Genomic DNA, 18,461 nt, shown 5'->3' with positions numbered 1-18,461 from the left:
TGTTCACTCTCCTCTGAAGCCCTGTTTTGTTAAACTGCATTTATTCAGCAAATATTTATGCAATGCAAGTCTGGGGATTGCAGGTTTTAATGGAGAACAGAGAATTGTTTTCTACACACCACGTTTGAGATGTGTGTCATACATCCAAGCGGAGTGGTCAGGTAGGCAATTGGATTTGCCAGCTGGGAGTTTAGGGGAGAAACCAGGGGTGGAGATACAGCTTACATTTAAGGGAGTCATCAGAGCCTCTGGCGTTCACAGTGGTGGGTGAAATGGTGTCAGTTACAGAGTGCAGACAGAGAAAGGCCAAAGGCCAAGCTTCAGGGCATAGGGAGATAAGGTCAGGCAAAGAATAAGGAGCCATAGATAAGGCTAAAAGAGCCAGGAGTGTGGGGTCCTGGAAGCTCCATAATGAAGCATTTCAAGGAGACAGCTGGCAACTGTATCAAATGCTGGTGACAAGCAGAGTGAGACAAAGGCAGAGGATTTCCTGTTGGCCTTCACCAAGACGATGACCTTGGTTACAGATGCCTCAGTGGTGTGGACTGAAGAAAAAGAGGATGTCTGACGGTGACTACAGGAAGACAGAGGAATTTTGCCGTGAAGAGCTATAGACAAGCATTTGTTGATTGGAGGCAGGGATGCAGGGATCACTATTAAGTGATGGCGTGATCCAGTAGGAGGTGAATGACACACAAAGGAAGAGCTGCAGATAAGAGGCAATGGCTGGAGAGAAGTCCTTCCTGAGGTTGGGAATCCACAGCGTTGCCCAGAGGCAGGCACTTTTGCCAACAGGGGATTGTCCGTGTGGCGGTATAGAGCCAAATAGATTTCTAAATACACTTAGCTATTTAAAGGATGAGGGGGAAAAAATACTTCCTATTAATAACTATACCATAATTGGTTTATTTAGTAAATTCTAGTTTTACAGGCTGAATTTTCTGCTACTATGAAAAGCAGCTCAGTTGGAAGTAAGTTTGCTTATTTTTTAAATGAGCTAAGCAGCCTGATCAATTTTAAAGCAAATAATTAATCCTCATTCAAAACCAATGAAAAAACTACTATACTTTAAAAAACATTTCATTTGTGATGCAAATGTAGACTTATTGTGTAGGGGACACAACTCAGACTAGATGGTTGGATGGCATCATCAACTCAAGGGAGATGAGTTTGAATAAACTCTGGAAGACAGTGAAGGACAGGGAAGCCTGGCATGCTGCAGTCCATGGGGCCACAAAATCGGACACAACTGACTGAACAAAACAGGGGAATCTGCCCACATTCTTTGACTGAAATGTCAACACAGAGGAAGATGATCATAGAGATTCCACTTCTCATTTGGGTGACAGGTAGGACTCCCTGCTACCTCTGAGGTGAGCCACGGTCAGCTAAGTCACTTTGGTCAATCAAAGTGAGCAGAGCTGCTGGCTCCATATCCAGATGGGGGCTTTGAGAGCCAGTGCACAATTCCTGATGGTTCGTTCCTTCTGCAGTGATAAACTAAAACGAATGTTTACAGGAAGTTCCCCACCCCATCTGCAGGAGCTGATGATAGCGCCTTCCTGCTGACTGGCATCAGACACAGAGCACAAGCGAGGAAAAAACTTGAAGCCATTGCGATTTCGGGGGTGTCTGTTACACAGCACACTTCCAGCACATTGAGTGATGACAGATGGTGACCAAAAATACCAGCAAGTCCAGCAGATGTGTCTGGAGTGACCCCTGGGTGGGTGATGGGGCCCTTCTCTGCAACAGACAGTTAATGACAGGAAGAGGGTGAGGAAGGAGGGGTTTCCTTGTCTGGTGAACACTGAGTCTGAGAGGCTTCTATCCAATAGGCCAGGAATCATCAGCAGATTCATGAATGGAGAGATCAAGAGCAGAAAGATTGCCTGGAGGCAGGTGGTTAAGTAGAATGAAAAGAGAAGTTGGCTGAGGACCCACTGTAAGGAACCTTGACATTTAAGGGATAAGCAGTGAAACAGGAGCCCATTTATGGTAGATTTTCCTTTAAAATCTTGAAAATGATACCAAGGGTTCATATGTATTTCACTCTCTCAAGGTCCTGAACAAAAGGCAGAATTCTCAGTGCTTTTCCAGGGACATGACTGCCTGTCAGACAAGAAATGCAGTCACCATCTACCTGAGGCAATGGAAAGAAGTCAACCTCTTTTTCACTGGATTCTACTGAAAACTGGCATTTCATTGTAAACATAAGCAAGTCACCTTCCACCCATATTATATTGTTCTGTAGGGGTTGTAGAATAAGTGTGGAAGTATATTCAAGGGGAAAGAGATATGCCGAATGAAAACAAGAGACACAGCTTGGAGATACCTATCCCCCACCTGGGTCAACTTCCCCACGTCCCACATGGGCAGCTGTCTGATCCAACACATATTGGCCAGCTCTGCACAACTCATTTCTGAAAGACCATCTATTTAAGAAACTCAAAAGCCAAATCCTAAGTGTTTCAGTGACTATAAGGAAGCCAGTTCCCCAACATCTCCTCAGCTGAAGAGCACTTTTTTACACAGGGAGTGGGGTGTGAGGACATCAGGGTCCTCAGGCAATGAGGAAGTGAAGTCAGGGTCTATAAGGGAGGGGGGTGAGCAGTAGGGAACGCCGTTTCTCAGGACTTGGACCACGCGCTACTCCTCTATCAGGGACACAGGCACCAGAGTTATGTTTATAAACACTTTATTCAGTTTATTATAGCAGGTGAGTTCCCAGCTAAACACACAGATACAGGTGGGGTATTCCTGGGTTAACGCAGCAGCCAGTGGGTTACACGGGACCAAGCACCAAAGCTGCAGAGTCAGACCTGGCAGAGACCTGAGACGAGGGTGGGCCACTGTCCAGACACTGACGGCTGTCCCCTTCTCCCAGCAGGGCACACCGCAAGGCACGTCTTCAACTTCATACCATTGCACTGACGTCAGGGGAGCAGATGTTAAAGAAGTGGAACCCGGGTCCTGATGCACCTTAACTGCTGTCGCTTTGTACGTCACCAAGTAGCATGTGAACGAGACTTTCGTGAACATTCTGGTCATGGTGAGCCCCAGCGTGCTAAGACTTCTTCCCCCCTCGGTGCCTCCTCGCCTGTTTTCATTCCTACCTGACTTCTTGACCTTAAGCCACACACCCTGGTGTCCAAAGTCTCACATACACAACAAAAGTTTCTCAGTTGACAACACCTCTACCCAAAGCAGCATCTCATGCAGAAACTCTGTGACATCAAAGAAAATGTCTTGTTAGCTGTGCCCTGGGAAGAGGGTCATCTACCCTGACCAATGCCTAGTAGAAAGTGAAATTTACAAGACAGATTTAGGGAGTGGAATATGGATCACAATTGGAAACAAACTCCACGAAGCTGTGGTCCATGGGGACTGGACCAGAAAATGACCCGTCTACAGATGGTCTCAAGTGAAGGCTACACAACTGCTGCTCACATAATTATTAGAAACATACTGGAGCTTACAGTTGATAATCTGCAAACTGCTGAGTAAAATGCTGCCCACAGGTAGGAGACGGTCAGTATTGAGCTCAAATCCTCTGTAAACATCAGGAAAAATGCTAGATTGGAAGGGCAGTTGCAAGATCTACAGCCTTTCAAGGGCAAGAAAGGCCTGCCAGGATGTCAGAGGTTCACACACAACATTACAAGTTTAATTCTGAAGGGCACCTTGAGTTCCACTGGTCACTTTTCTGAATTTACCTGTCAGGAACAAACTTGATGTCTGACTGGGATTTAACTTTTTGGCAAGATAGAAACTTTGGTCACAGCCATTGTTCTATAAAAATGTTTTAAAGAAGTTATTATTTCTGATTAAAACAATATTTTTAGCAAGTGATACATAACAGTAACAAGAAAGTAAACATCTTCATATCTAATGTAAGAGCAAAAACTCTTTACCAGTATCTTATTTTAAAATACAGCAAAGGAGTCAGTAGTGTCTATAAACAGTAGAGAGTTCTGCTATAGGGAATCAGAAAAAGAGCAAAATAAGGCACAGCCTGTTATTGTCACAGATTTGTGTTAGGCAGTAGTGTTCTTTCTGGAAGGCACAAATTGGAATCTGATTACCCAGAGGTTTAAAATGAGGGTAATGTCATATGATGAGGACAGTTAACTTGGAACAAATTTCCTTAACTGCAGTCAATGGCAATTAACCAGACAACATTACTGCTAGGTTATAACACTCTGCAACTGAAGAAGTCCTCTCCATCAGCCCACTTGTAAATCTGAAAAGGCACTGTGCAAAACGGAGGCTGGGCTGACCACGCTTCTAGTTTGGAGTGCATATTACAAAACAAAGGCACATCTAGGAAACAAACTTTACAGTCACTAACAGAAAAATAATCATTTTAGATAGAACAGTAGGCAAGCTTGATAATATAGCAGGTTCTAAATCAAAAGTCTTGAAGAGGTTTCTTGAACAGCCGGCTGGAGTTTCACTGGTTCTTCAGGAAGAGATACTCCACACTAGTAAGCAGAGAAGATTAAAAAAAGGAGGGGGGAGCGGGGAGAATAGCTGTTTAGTCTTTCAGTGCAAACACAGAATAAACACCAAACACTACACAGTCTAAGTGTGAACAGAAATTCAATTTCCGGCCGATTTCCTACTAGTGGTTTCTCTACATCTTGTGGAAGATTAGAGGAGGCTGCTGAAGAAAGGATCCAAGACATGTTTCTTTAAATAGTTCTCATGTACTGGGCTACTAATGGCAATGGGCTGTTCCGATACTGTCTACAGTAGTAGTAATGGTTATAATAATAGTGTTAATGATAGTATGGGTGTATATATGTTTCTTTATATAACTATTATTATTATTATATGCCAGGCACCATTCTAAGCACATTTTATATATTAACAGCTTTGTCCTCATAATAAACATATGAGGTAGGTAGTAGTATTATTGTCCCCATTTTATAAATGAGGAAATTGAGGTTCAGAGATATGAAATTACTTGTTGAAGGCCACATAGCTGGACTGTAAAGTAGAGTGATCAGAAGTAGTCCATGCTCTTCATCACTAGGCTGAACTATTTCTCATGAAAGGAAATATCTGATGAAAGTATATTCAGAGATCAAACTTATGGATCAGGATAATGTTTATATTGAAAATCTCAGATTCAGCACTCAAGTATTTACAACACTTAACTAACGAAAAGGAAAACCTTTGGGATACATTAACATCTCCAAGGGAACTTTTATTCTGAGCTCTTGTACATGGAGTCAAATGTGAACAGACAAGACTTTCTGCAATGAGTTTGGAGCAGGAGAACTCACCGATGATGATAATGATGATGATGACCACAACGCTGATTCCTATCGCCCACATCTGTAACCAAATATACGTCCACTTCACATTCAAATCCAGAGATTAATGTGCCAACTGAAGAGTATCATTTAGTGTCATTCTAGTCACAGAAGAAGTTAAAGTGCCCACCCATCCCAAATAGTCATAATTATTAAGGCCTAAACTTAATGTTCTTATTAATGTTCAGATAGGTGCTGACGCTCACCTATCTGCTTTTTTATAACACGTTCAAATGATTTATGGTCCCTAGATAGGCATGTCTGTGGATACATGGATTGAGCCTGTGCCAGGTATCAGAAAGTGTCACTCTTCCAACCCAGGAAGGGATGTGACTGCGGTCCACTTTGGGCCCTGCTCCTCATGTGGTGCTTCCTGCTTTTCTGTGGAGCATGCTGCAGCTCTCCAGCACCTCTTTCCTTTTACCCTGGAGCCATCTGCACCTGCGTGCAAACTGAACTTCCTGTTCCAGCCCTCTCCTGTCAGTCTGTGTGCAGGGTTGGAAGGGGCTGCTGTTTGTGACTGATTCTGGACCTGCCTGGTTCTACAAACTTCTGAAGGTCAGCCACAAAGCATGGAGCATTCTCAATTGTGGGGGCAGAAAAACGATATGTAGTCAGAGTTTTAGATTCAAAGTCAATGCAAATTTCTGCGTGGGAAGTCAGATTTACCTCTAAGGCTCATGAAAGTCCAGTATTTGTAGCCTTTGTCTACCCCCTTGAGACAAGACGGTGACTTGATATAAAGACCAGTTAAAGGCGAAGTACCTTGCAATTCTTCCACCAGTATTTTCTCTTCAACTTGGCAGCACTTGTTTCAAATTGGGAGGCTCCTGCCTGCAGCGCATCTGCACGGTCATCCAACTCAGAGAGCTTCTGGTCTCTTTCCAACACTTTATCCACATTGACTCTCATGATGTCCACCACCTGAAGAATATGGTCACATTCAGGTACAAGGAAAGGAAGGGAAAACGCAACTCCTCAATGAAGTGTACTGGCTTTTTTTTTTTTTTTTCCTGTCAGCTCTTTACGCTTTTGAGTCAAACTTTCATTAAAACAAACGAAAAAAGGGTTGACTGTTTCACGATAAAAACACTCAGCCAATTAGGATAGAAGGGAACTTCCTTAACATGTTACAGGGTATCTGTGGAAAACAAACAGTTAACATCCATGCTCAATTGTGAAAGACAAGGAGGCCCACCTTCACTACTGCTGTTCAACACTGTACTGGAAGCTCTGGCCAGGTAGGAAAAAGAAATTAAAAGGCATCCAAATTAGAAAAGCTTCCTGGTGGCTCAGCTGGTAAAGAATCTGTGTGCAATGCAGGTGACCTGGGTTCGATTCCTGGGTTGGGAAGATCCCTTGGAGAAGGGAATGGCTACACACCCCAGTATTCTGGCCTGGAGAATTACATGAACTGTATAGTCCATGGGGTCGCAAAAAGTCGTAAACGACTGAGCAACTTTCACTTTCCTTTCAAATTAGAAAAGAAGTAAAATGATCTCTGTTTGCAGATGATTCCATGTACAGAAAATCCCAAAGAATCTACCAAAAATCCCTACTAGAGTTAGTAAACAAACTCTGTAGTTTTAGGGTACAAGATCAACAGCCATAAATTAGTGTGCTTCCATAACTAGCAATGAAAGGGAAATTAAGAAAACAATTCCATACAATAGCACCCCCAAAAATAAAATACCCCGGGATAAATTCAACCAAGGAGGCCAAAGACTTGCATGCTGAAAACTACAAAACACTGACAAAAGGAATTAGACCTAATGAAATGGGAAGACATCTCACTTTCATAGGTTGAAAGACTTAATTAACAGTGTTAAGACGGCAAAACTCCCCCTAGTGATGTACACATGTATAGATTCAATTCAATCTCTATCAAAATTCCAATGGCTTTTTTTTTTGCCTAAATGTAAAAACTAGTCCTCAAATTCATATGGAATTCCAAAGGGCCTTGAACACTCGACACAATATTGAAGAAGAAAAACAAAATTGGAGGAGTCATACTTTTGAGTTTCCAAACTTGGTGCTTAGATAGCCACATGTGAAAGAATGAAGTTGGACCCTTACCTTACCTCACGTGCACAAATTAACTCAAAATGGATCAATGACCCAAACATAGAGCTGAAAACTATAAAACTCTTAGAAGAAAACATAACTCTTTACAACTTTGTGTTTGGCTGTGGATTTGACCCCAAAAGCGAGAGCAACAAGGAAAAAAACCAGATATTCTGAATTTCATAAAAATTAAAGTCTTTTGTGCTTCAAAAGACATTGTCAGGGATATGAAAAGCCAATCCACAGAATGGCAGAAAATATTTGCAAATCATATATCTGACAAAGATTTAACACCCAGAATACATAAGGAACTCTTTATCAACCAACATTAAAAACACACTACCCATTTAAAAAACTGGTGATGGTCTTGAACAGACATTTCTACAAAGAATTTATACAAACAGCCAACAACCACACGAGAAGATATTCAGCATCTCTGATCACTAGGAAATGCAAATTAAAACCACAAAGAGTTACTAATCCCTACTCATTAGGATCAGTTCAGGATGGCTATAACCAAAATAGTAGAAAATAACAAGTGTTGGTGATAATGTGGAAAAATAGGAACTCTTGGACATGGCTAGTGGAAAGGCAAAATAGTGTAGCCACTGTGGAAAAGTGCGACAGTTCCTCAAAAAGTTAAATATAGCATTTCTATGGTGGTGGTTTAGTCACTAAGTCATGTAGACTCTTGTGAGCCCATGGACTGTAGGTCACCAGGCTCCTCCATCCATGAACTTCCCAGGCAAGAATACTGGAGTTGGTTGCCATTTCCTTCTCTAGGGGATCTTCCCTACTGAAGGATCGAAACTGCATCTCCTGAATTGCAGGTTATCTCCTCCATTGCAGGCAGATTCTTTACCACTGAGCCACCAGGGAAGCCCTTAGATACATAACCAAGAGAAATGAAAATAAATGTCCACATAGAAGCTCAAGTGCAAATGTTTATAGTAACATGATTCATAACAGCCAAAAGGGGAAAACAACTCAAAAATCTACCAACAGATGAATGGATAAACTGAGGTATCCATCTGCAGTGGAATACTATGCAGCTACAAAAAGGAATGCTGTACTGATGGACGCTACAAGAGGGATGAATGTCGAACAAAAGATGCTAAGTTCAAGAAGCCTGACACAAAGGCCACGCATTGTATTATCCCTTTTATATGATATATCCAGCACAGGCAAAACCATAGAAACAGAAAGTCAATTAGAGGCTACCACTCTGGAGGAAGAGGAAATGGGCAGTGATTACTAAATGCCTACAAGGTGTTCTTCAGGGGTGATGAAGAAACTGGAGCTAGACAAAAGGCATGGCCGCAGGGCATTGTGAACACACCACAGGCCACTGAATTACACAGTCTAAGGCGGCTATTAAGCATGTCTATTATTATGCAAATTTCCACATTGTGAATACATCACATGGCATGAATTACACACTCTAAGGCAGCTATTATGCAAATTTCCACTTCAGTTAAAAACAAAACTCTCTGGTAAAGAAAAAGTACCAAGGGGATCCCCTTGGTATCCCCTCCCGGGATATGTGTATACCTTTGGCTAATTCATGTTGAGGTTTGACAGAAAACAACAAAATTCTGCAAAGCAGTTATCCTTCAATAAAAAATAAATTAATTTAAAAAAATGTAAAAAAAGGAAAAGGACCCAATTTGAGTTCATAAGTAAATAGAAGTTTCACGGAAGATGGAATTAGAATGGGTTTCTTAGCATGAAAATGTAAAAAATTCAGAATTTAGTTCATAAACAAAACCATCGGACCAAAATATTGCCATAAGATTTAACAACGGGATCTAACATTAGTTTAACTCTGCTTTTTAAGACAGGTAAATGCAGAAAGACCAAGACAGCCTTGCTCAGCTATGATGGCTTTTAGGACTAAGGAAATACGAGCCTGAATTTCTCAAATAGTCTTCCATTGTAGGTCTGCATGTAGAGGGCAAAAGAAAAGATGCTCTGAGGGCCTCCGAACCTGACATTTCCACAAACACAGATCTGCTGGGTTAGAGCAGTTTGCCAGCACCCACCTCCTGCACAGCACTGGATGGCAATCGACAGAGATTTGCTGGGCTGGGTAACTGGTAAAAAGCATCCTGATGAAAAATTCTGCAACCTATATAGCTTCTGCAACCTATAGACCTCATCCTTAAAATTTTATTATTTTATAAAGCATTTCTTTTTTCTTCTCTAATGTTTAACTTATTGTGGCAAAATATACATCACCAAGTGATTCTTGGGAGGAATGTCCTCAGGGAGAAGAGCCTGTACTTTAGGTGTGTGATTTGGTTTAAGGAAAACAGGCCTGAAACCAGGAGGATGTGACTTCTCAGAAGCTTAGAAAAGGGCTCCCAAAACAGTAGGGGTCAGATTTTTGTTACAGTTAGGATAGTCCAAATTTACTTTACGTTCACACTTCTATGATACTTTTCCAAAACAGAACTATTGCCAGAGTGTTCTCATGTTGGCTTGTAATTCAGGTTTTCAACATTTCAGAGCAATACCTCATCCACTTGATTTTGTGTCTGCTGAAGTCTTCTACTACTGCCAGCGGCAGCGCTTGAACCTGCCGGTGCACTTGTAGTCCTGAAACATGTAAAGACAGGCAAGAGTAAGCTAGGATTCCAAACACATTTCTGTTAAGTATGTGGATATTTTCCAGGACTCTCAGTATTAGAAATTTCAGAACTAAAGCTGAAAATGAACATCCTTTCTGCAGCAGTGAACAAAGGTTCTAAAGACATCTCTTCTAATTCCTCTAAAATTTCAAAGATTCACCCACATGTTAAAAGTGACCGAGGTCTAAAGTGAAGGTTTAATAGGTTCTCCTTTGTATCACTGAAGCATCTGATCCTCACATGAAAGTCAAAGTGTTAGTCATTCAGTGGTGTCTGACTCTCTGACCCCATGGACTGTAGCCCACCAGGCTCCTGAGTCCACGGGATTCTCCGTGAACTGAAGACAGTTCTTCAGAGTGGTGAACAATTACAGAACACCCTTTTTCCAGTACAGAGAAATAGACTCACTTAGAGAAAAAGAGTCAGGAACACTAGGATACAGGGAGTGGGGGCAGTGTGAGTGGCAAAGATAAGATGAAGCAAGGCTCCCTCTCTTGAAAGATACTTCTTTTATTTTCATTTATTTTTATTAGTTGGAAGCTAATTACTTTACAATATTGTAGTGGTTTTTGTCATACATTGACATGAATCAGCCATGGATTTACATGTATTCCCCATCCCGATCCCCCCTCCCACCTCCCTCTCTACCCGATCCCTCTGGGTGTTCCCAGTGCACCAGGCCAGAGCACTTGTCTCATGCACCCAACCTGGGCTGGTGATCTTTTTCACCATAGATAATATACATGTTTCGATGCTGTTCTCTCGGAACATCCCACCCTCGCCTTCTCCCACCAGAGTCCAAAAGTCTGTTCTGTACATCTGTGTCTCTTTTTCTGTTTTGCATATAGGGTTATCATTACCAGATAGATACTTCTTTTAAAATCCTCATTGAATGCTTTACTTTTCCCCCAGACAGATCTTTTTTGAGCACTCTGGCTTGGAAGTCCTAAGTGCTTCCATGACCTGGTTGGCAATACTTTTGATTTTTCAGAAATACCTATATACAGTCTTGCCTACAGCCTTGCCTTCTCCTGAAGATCCTTCCTGTGTCTTAGAGAGGTCTCTTCCCTGTGTCTTTCCTATAACACCCACTGATTCATTGATTCAATAGACAGTTATTTTATACCTACCATGCGTCAAAGGTCAGGGATGCAGCAGACCCCGCCAGGCCCTCAGAGTTTATTGTCTGATAGGTAACAGTAAAGGGTCATGTACTATGCATTTGCTGCAAGCATTTTCTCATTTAGTCCTCAAAACTCTTTGAGGGGGACACTACTACTATTAACCTCATTTTACACAAAACTAAAGTAAGGTTTAGAAAGTCGACACCACCGGCTGCACTGGAGCCTGTGTTTAGACCAGGTTCTGTATAATTCTACGGATCCAGATTTTAACCCCTGCGATCAGCTGGCACAGCAGCCTCAATCAGGAACCCTCCAGAGGAAGGGTGTCCCTAGTTCCGGGAGGAACCGTGGGAAAGCACCCATTCCTTTCTCCTCTGCAGGTGAGCGACGAGCAGTTTGAGGCGGTCCTTGTGATTTCTGACCCTTAGCGTTCTCTGAAATGTTACCAGGGGTAATTCCTGTTTTCAAGGGCCACTACAAGAATGCTTCTGTTTGAAAGGAGAAGGCCCACAGTTCTGCGCCTGAGTCCTCTCAGACCACAGGTGCTTCAAGACAGGGCGGAGGTCCTTCTTCCCCTTGCAACTTCCGGAGTCCAGCCAAACACCAGGCGAGGAGCAGGCGCTCCAGGACGAGGGCAGTGGTCATAGCACCCCTCAGTGAACTTGGGGGACAAGGAGGGGAAGAAGGGGAAGGGGGTCGGAGACGAAGCAGGGGTGGCGGTGGAATTCTCCCTACCTCTGGGAAACCCCGGCCGCCCCACCCTCACCCCTTCCGCGTCCGCCCGACGGCCGCGGGGCCCTCCAGCGCGGCCGGCGGCGCCGCAGTGCCGACCTGGCCCGTTTGCAGCTCGCACCCCCGGGGGCCGCCGCCCACCCCTAGGCCTTGGGAGCCCCCGCGCACAGCCGCGCGGAGAGCACCCGCTTCTGAGGGGCGGCAGGCGGGAATCGGGCCGGGCGGGGGTCCCAGGCGTGGGCCGCGGTTCCCCAGGCCCGAGGGCCCTCCGCGTCGCGTCCTGTCACTCACATTTTGGCGGCGGAGGGAGCTAGCGTCTCAGGATCGGCTGACTGACACTGCGGGACCGGGGGCCGGGGACTTGGGCGGGGCGCCGGCGGCGCAGGGGCGATGACGTCACCGGGAGGGGCTGACGGGGTGGGCGGGACGCGCGAGGCCGCGAGGGTCGCGCCGGAAGGGGGCGGGGTGTGTTAGGGCGGCTCCCCCCACAGAGCGCTGCGTCGGGTTGCTGGGCGACTGCTGGCTGTCGGTGCCCGCGGCAGTGCTGACCTGGGGCACGTGAAAAGGCACCACGGGGATAAATGACGGTGTGGGCGTTTGACGTTGTTCTGGGCCCGGGAGTTATTCCTCTGACTGTGACAGCATTGGAGACAGCCCTTGGGTTTCTGCTTAAAGTTCCACATTAACCCAGTGGTCCTGGAGACACCACATTTTCCAAGAAACTTGTTAAAATGGGAGAGGAGGTTCATTCGTAGTATTTGTTACAGGCGTTGATTGGGTTAGGTTTCCTTTTCGTGTGTTCATTTGTAACACAAATATCTGTTATTGCACAGACCTTATTATTAATATAATCTCTTCATGGAATTCTTGATATCAGGGACTGTACTTTATACCTTTACAGGTCCTCAACTTCTGAATTTCCGGTTGAGGCTGAGGCACAAATCTGAATGTAGTGCTTTACTGTACAAGGAATTTCAGTTGTACTAAAAGCGTTCCCACCAGCAAAGTCAACTGCAGCGTTAAACAGAACACCAGTAGGTCAACTGGAAGAATAGATGAGAAATGAAAAAAATAACATCAAACTGTCTTTTCCAACTCTAAATGGGATTTGAAAAAGAAAATGTTATTGTATGTTAGAATAAGAAAGAGAGTGTCACAGAGGTGAAATTCGGATTGGGTTAAGTAGGTAACGAGAGAAGTTTCCAGGCATGGGAGGAACAAATCATGAACCAAGAAACAGTGGACCTGGACACGGTTTGAACAGACCAACCAGAGGGTGCAGGTTGGGGCACAGATGAAAATAAGACTTGAGTTGAGAGTGAAAATAAACAAAGGAAAATGTCACTTCAGTGCGGTGGGCTCTGGAAATCACTGAGGCTTCATGAAACTGGAAGATCTATCATGCAAAACTTGTCGACAGCAGCTCCAGAATGGTTTAGAGGGAAGAGGCACCACCAGGGAATTGAGTTTCTGCAGTGAAAGGGAAGGAGACTGATGCCAGAGTTCCAGGAAAGAAGGCTGGGCTTAGTCAGCTGAAAGGTGCATTTTTAAAAACATCAGAGGATTTTAACTGAAAAGGTGAATTTCGATCCATACTTTTATCTTTCCCATAGGTACACTTAGGCTGAGAGGTGCCTGAGAAGGTATATCAATAACTCAAGGACAGTGAATATTGATAGATATAATATACACATAATCTAAAGTTGAGATCCTCCTTGAATCCAACAGTGGACAAGCAAGTGTTCTAGGAACAGTGGCTCTATCAAGAAATGTTCTCTTTCCTGGACAGACCTGAAACTATGCAGCATTCCATGTCAAAACACTGCATCAAGAAGGAACTATTTGAAATGATTTTGTAAGGTTTAAAACCTGCTGATCACCTTGGATTTCAGTATCAGATGAAGTTAAAACAACACACACATAGTATGGGGAAATTTTCTTCATTTTTAATTTACAGCAGAAAGAATATAAAGCATTCAGAAAACATTTTCCATATTTTAAGGGCAATTCAAAACATTTTGCATGGTTTCCAGCAGCTGAGTTCTTCAACAGATCCATTGATTCAATGATGCTTTACATGCACAATTACAAAAATAAAACTTACAAAAAAGAAGACATCTAGACTAGTTTTACATGCAAGTCTCAGGGACCCCCCATTGGGCGCCAACTACTGTGTGGAACTGCCATAAGCGACCGTGCAGCCAGAGAGGGGTTCGAGTTATTGTCTCGATTTCGTTCACACAGTACAGCTGATTTCAAATGGGTAACAAGTGTAGCAATTAAATCATCAGGAGACAGAATAAGATTAGCTATTAATTTTATAATGAAATCCTACTCCTGGCACTTGGGAATTCAGATTATCCAAGAAAGCTGCGCTTACCTATCATCTTATATTCGAAATTAAGATTCACAACCAAGAAAAAGCGGTCAAAAATGTTTCATTTCAGTGGAAGTGCATTTGTACCTCACCTGGGATTCACAGTTGTACTGGTAGATGACACTGGTAGGTTTTGAACCTACTTCTATCCTCTCCGTAAGAACGCTCCTAACTCTATGTCAATCTTTTATCTTCCAGATTATCTAGCTTACTCAGCTAATAATGTAGCATGTGAGACATTTAAAAAAAAGAAAGTGAGGGTTAAAGCAAATCCACTGAGGTCATTACTCCTGTCAAAAGATCGGCTATTTGTACCACAATGGAATAAACGTACCTAAATTCAGTATTACTGAAGGATATTCTGAAAGAGCTGGCTTTCACATTCTCTTCCCATTGATGAATGCAATTGTGTGTTTGTAAATTACTCAGTGTCCTCCTGTAGGTCAAATTGTGGGAAAATAATGGGTATTTGGGGGAACTGCAACAGTTGCAACAAAACCCACACATTTAAAAACAAAATTGAGTCAGGTCAGTTTACAAATGTACAGGTGGCTGCTAGCTGTGGGGCTGTCACCGTTGTCAAAGCTGATCACAAGCAGTAAGACATATACTGTACAGTAATTCGAGGTTGGCAGTGAAAGGAAGTAATTAAAAAACAAGTACAATTATAGAAAAGGCACCAAGAGCACTGACCCCAGTTGTTACCACAACTTTTTGTATCTACCTTCCTTCTAAGACACCAGTTTAAAAGCTGATTTGTGAATATTTTTAGGCTTCACAACAAGCCTTGAGTTTTCACTTACAGTTGGCAGCCAGAACCAAGGGAAAAAAAAAATACCAAAACTATTCTCTCAGCTTTACACCAACTGATCCTGAAACTTAACCTGGGAATTTTAAACTGGCATCAGCAAGTGCGAACTTGATTCTCTCAATTTAACATTAGTAGTTGAATTGTTAAAAAGCATCAGATTTCTTTGGCTCCTCATTATGTGGAAATAGTAATATACCATGACATTCCTACGAGACCAGTTTGCATCCTTTTAATTTGTAGTTACTTTGTGTGCAATTTTCATTACATTTTCTGATTTCCAGCAGGAGATATGAAAACGTGAGATATTTTTCTATTTTTCATCCTATTTCTTTTGTCATGTTTTGACCATTCTACGTGTTCTTTGTTGGAGTGAGTGGATGGTGTTAAGCTATATACTGATTCATCTTAATGATTATCTGTTTAGCAAAAGTAACTTAATTTTCTTAAGCAATATCAGCATTCACATTACTTGGCACCATTGGCAAAAAAATCTTTTAAATAAAATAAAATAAACTCCTGGTAGCCAAAATTAAATGTAAACATATCCTTTTTTAAGTAATGTTACTCTGCCTTTTTTCCTAAGTCTTAATACAGTAGCTCTTTTTTTTTTTTTTTTTGCAGTTTAGTCATGCTTTAGCAAAATGTTCTTCTAAAGAACATTTAAAATAAAGTACTCTTATAGTGAAATAAAGTTTTTTTTTCATTTTACAGACCATAGCCACTAATGCTTTGCTTTTTTCATTTCTTTTTTCTTGATTTCATGCACATATCTCTGTTTTAATATATACAATATATACAAACAATACATCCACAATTTTTTTTCTCGCTCATTCAGACAAAACTATACAAATAATTTTATCTTGCCATGTTATTGACCTTTGTGAATAAAATATTTAGCAATTAATATAATCCCTTTCAAATATTTTCTCACTTTCCATTTCTACCTTCTATATATACACAGAAACTGCTCAGGTTGGATGAGATATAGCCAAAAATATGGAATTTACTGGCCAGAACGCAGCACCACACTGATCTTTTAGGTGGCAAATGTCCAGGCAAGGTTCATGATTCCTTAGAACGACTACAGTTTCCAAGGCTACTAAAAAAAGCTACATGCTTTACCAACTCTCTAAGTAATTCTCATTGCACAAGAAAGTAAGGCAAAAAAATTAAAGTGCTGAACATGAGAAAAGGGATAAGATGATGACTCTCCTCGCAGGTTCTTGGGAGGTGGTGGGGACAAGAAAATAAATTTAAACTGTACGCTGTTCCTCATCACTTCCCATGCATTACCCGTGTACCACGCACCCGCCCCCTCTGCAAACTTCCACAAAACACTAAAAACCTGCAGATTTTTAAAAGTTGCATTAAGTGTGCTGTAGAGATTGAAACGCAAACAGACAAACAAATTAAGATCAAATAAACACAGTGAAGGAAATGAGAACACACGGACCCAATAAAGATTTGTAAGATCTAAGCCCTCCACTGAGAATCAATCCCAAAAATTCAGCTTCTTGGAAATAACCGACAGGTGCAGGAACAGCATTCTCTTCGTTGCTAGTGCATCCCCACCTTTTCTTATCTATATTTTTGGTATAAATATTTGTACAGTTCCACACGATGTTTGAATACAGCCCTATGTGAGAAGGAAGACGGCTTCTTCCTAAGAGGAGGAAAGCCTCTTTCAATTCCTCGTGGTGTCTTGTTTGCCCATGATCCAACAGAAGATTGAGTTCCAAGATGTCTTGCTGATCAAATTAAAAGTTGTCCATGAAAGTGCAAATGCAATGACCAAAACATTCCTGTTAAAATCCTGCAGCTGATCTCCCCAAAACTGCAGAGGGATTATGTGTGTGTATGTGTGTGTGTGTGTGTGCATGTGCGTGTTGTTGCATGTCTCTGCTAAAAACAGAAATGAAAACAGTCTGAAAAGCAGTGTCACATTGCTAAGGGATGCTGTTGTATGTCTTCAAGTTCCTTGGCCTTTTTCAATTCTTTCACTCTGGAAGAGAAACAAAACAAAATACCAGGTGATAACTATAGAGTGAAATTGTCACCAGATAAAGGAAAGGGTGTGGCCATTTCCCCAGGAAGTGAAAAGCCAAGACAAAAACCCTTCTGAGGACTGATGGCTAAGGAAACTCCTGTGAAATTGCTGGGGAAAATATTCAAGAGGAAGACTGCAGCCTTCCTGAAACTCTCCTCTATATCAAGAGCTCTAAACATAAAGCAAAACCAAAGTTGAAAGCATTAAATCAAGTCTAACAATAACGTGCTCCTTCTAGACAAAGTTAATTGATCAAATAACTCTTTTCAGCCTGGTCGACCCCCATGAATGCCCTGTGATTCCACAGGATGCAAGCTAGGGAGACTGCACACACATTTGTTCATTAGCTTTTGATATTTCTAGGGCATGAGTTCTTGCTTTGCTCACAGAATCAAGATCCTGAGCTATCTTGAACCTGATGGGCTCCCCTGCACAACTCTTATTTTGCCCAGGTATTATTCAGTCTTTCTGATTTTCAGAATTGCTTACTTTCCTCCCATTCCACATTGTAGCTTTGAAAGATGTTTGGGTCACTTCCCTGCACCGCCCCCCCGCCGCCCCACCTTGCCCCTGGGTAGACAGCACCAGGGTGCAATACCAATAAGGTACTTCATTCTGTTTATCAAATGTGTTGTGGTAAACAAATTTAAGTTGCTATAAATAGAGTCAGGGAAAGTTCACAGCAAATTATTTGTTGATGACTGCTTTCAGTTGAAATTTTTTAATATAAAAATTTGCCTTGGCTTTTGAATGAATATGGCCACCTGATGCAAATGGGGACCTGGGAAAGAGGTTCTAAGCTAAAGAATATATTTCTCTTTATTGTCAGATAACTAAGAGCTTGCCTGACTACTGGATTGGTCAAAGGCAAGTGTGACTTTAGGATCTAACTTCTGAAGTCAGTGTGCGCTGTGTTAAGTCATAGATTTCTGGCAGCACTGTATGCCATGTGGTAACATTTGTTTACTAAAAATGGGTGTGAGAGGATGATCTTAGCCACACAGAAGCGGCAGTTTCTCTAGACACATACATTCTACCTCAATAGTATGACAAGAAAAAAAATTTGATTTGTTTTCCCAATATGGTCCTGTGCAGAGCTAATTCCCAAATACCGTTTTCTCATTCTCTAAGAGAAGGGCCTCTCCTGTTATCTCAAGTTATATGGATAAGTTTAAATTTTATTTTAAGGTGACTGTCAGTTCCCTTTCTAGAGAACACTGGAGTGGAAAGAAAACAGTTTGAAAAACCAGTAATAAGTTATGGCTCTACTGAGGTTGGCATTCAATGAAATGGCACGTGTGCTATAATAGCGATTAAAAAAAAATTATATTTACCACCTCCAAGCAGAATCATTT

The 18,461-nt window shown here is 42.1% G+C and overlaps 2 protein-coding genes across 9 annotated transcripts in view; both read right to left on the bottom strand.

Annotated features, from left to right (window-relative positions):
* Positions 1-2,681: 2,681 nt before the first annotated feature.
* VAMP3 (vesicle associated membrane protein 3) lies at positions 2,682-12,273 on the bottom strand. The gene is made up of 5 exons (XM_043484865.1): positions 12,163-12,273; positions 9,902-9,983; positions 6,087-6,245; positions 5,292-5,343; positions 2,682-4,484 (listed from the first exon to the last, which is right to left on the bottom strand). Coding segments are annotated over exons 1-5 (315 nt in total). The 5' UTR covers positions 12,165-12,273; the 3' UTR covers positions 2,682-4,464.
* A 1,522-nt stretch (positions 12,274-13,795) lies between these two features.
* LOC122451780 (calmodulin-binding transcription activator 1) overlaps positions 13,796-18,461 on the bottom strand; it is a 664,205-nt gene continuing 659,539 nt past the window's right edge. For all 8 annotated transcript variants that reach the window (XM_043484680.1, XM_043484682.1, XM_043484681.1 and 5 more), the window contains one exon: positions 13,796-17,061. In XM_043484680.1, the coding sequence (XP_043340615.1) occupies positions 17,029-17,061 (33 nt within the window). In that variant the 3' untranslated portion in view covers positions 13,796-17,028. The remainder of the gene's footprint in view (positions 17,062-18,461) is intronic.

This window comes from Cervus canadensis, chromosome 13 (genome assembly GCF_019320065.1).
Source record: "Cervus canadensis isolate Bull #8, Minnesota chromosome 13, ASM1932006v1, whole genome shotgun sequence".
NCBI lineage: Eukaryota > Metazoa > Chordata > Mammalia > Artiodactyla > Cervidae > Cervus > Cervus canadensis.
This window is presented reverse-complemented; position numbering and strand designations above follow the sequence as displayed.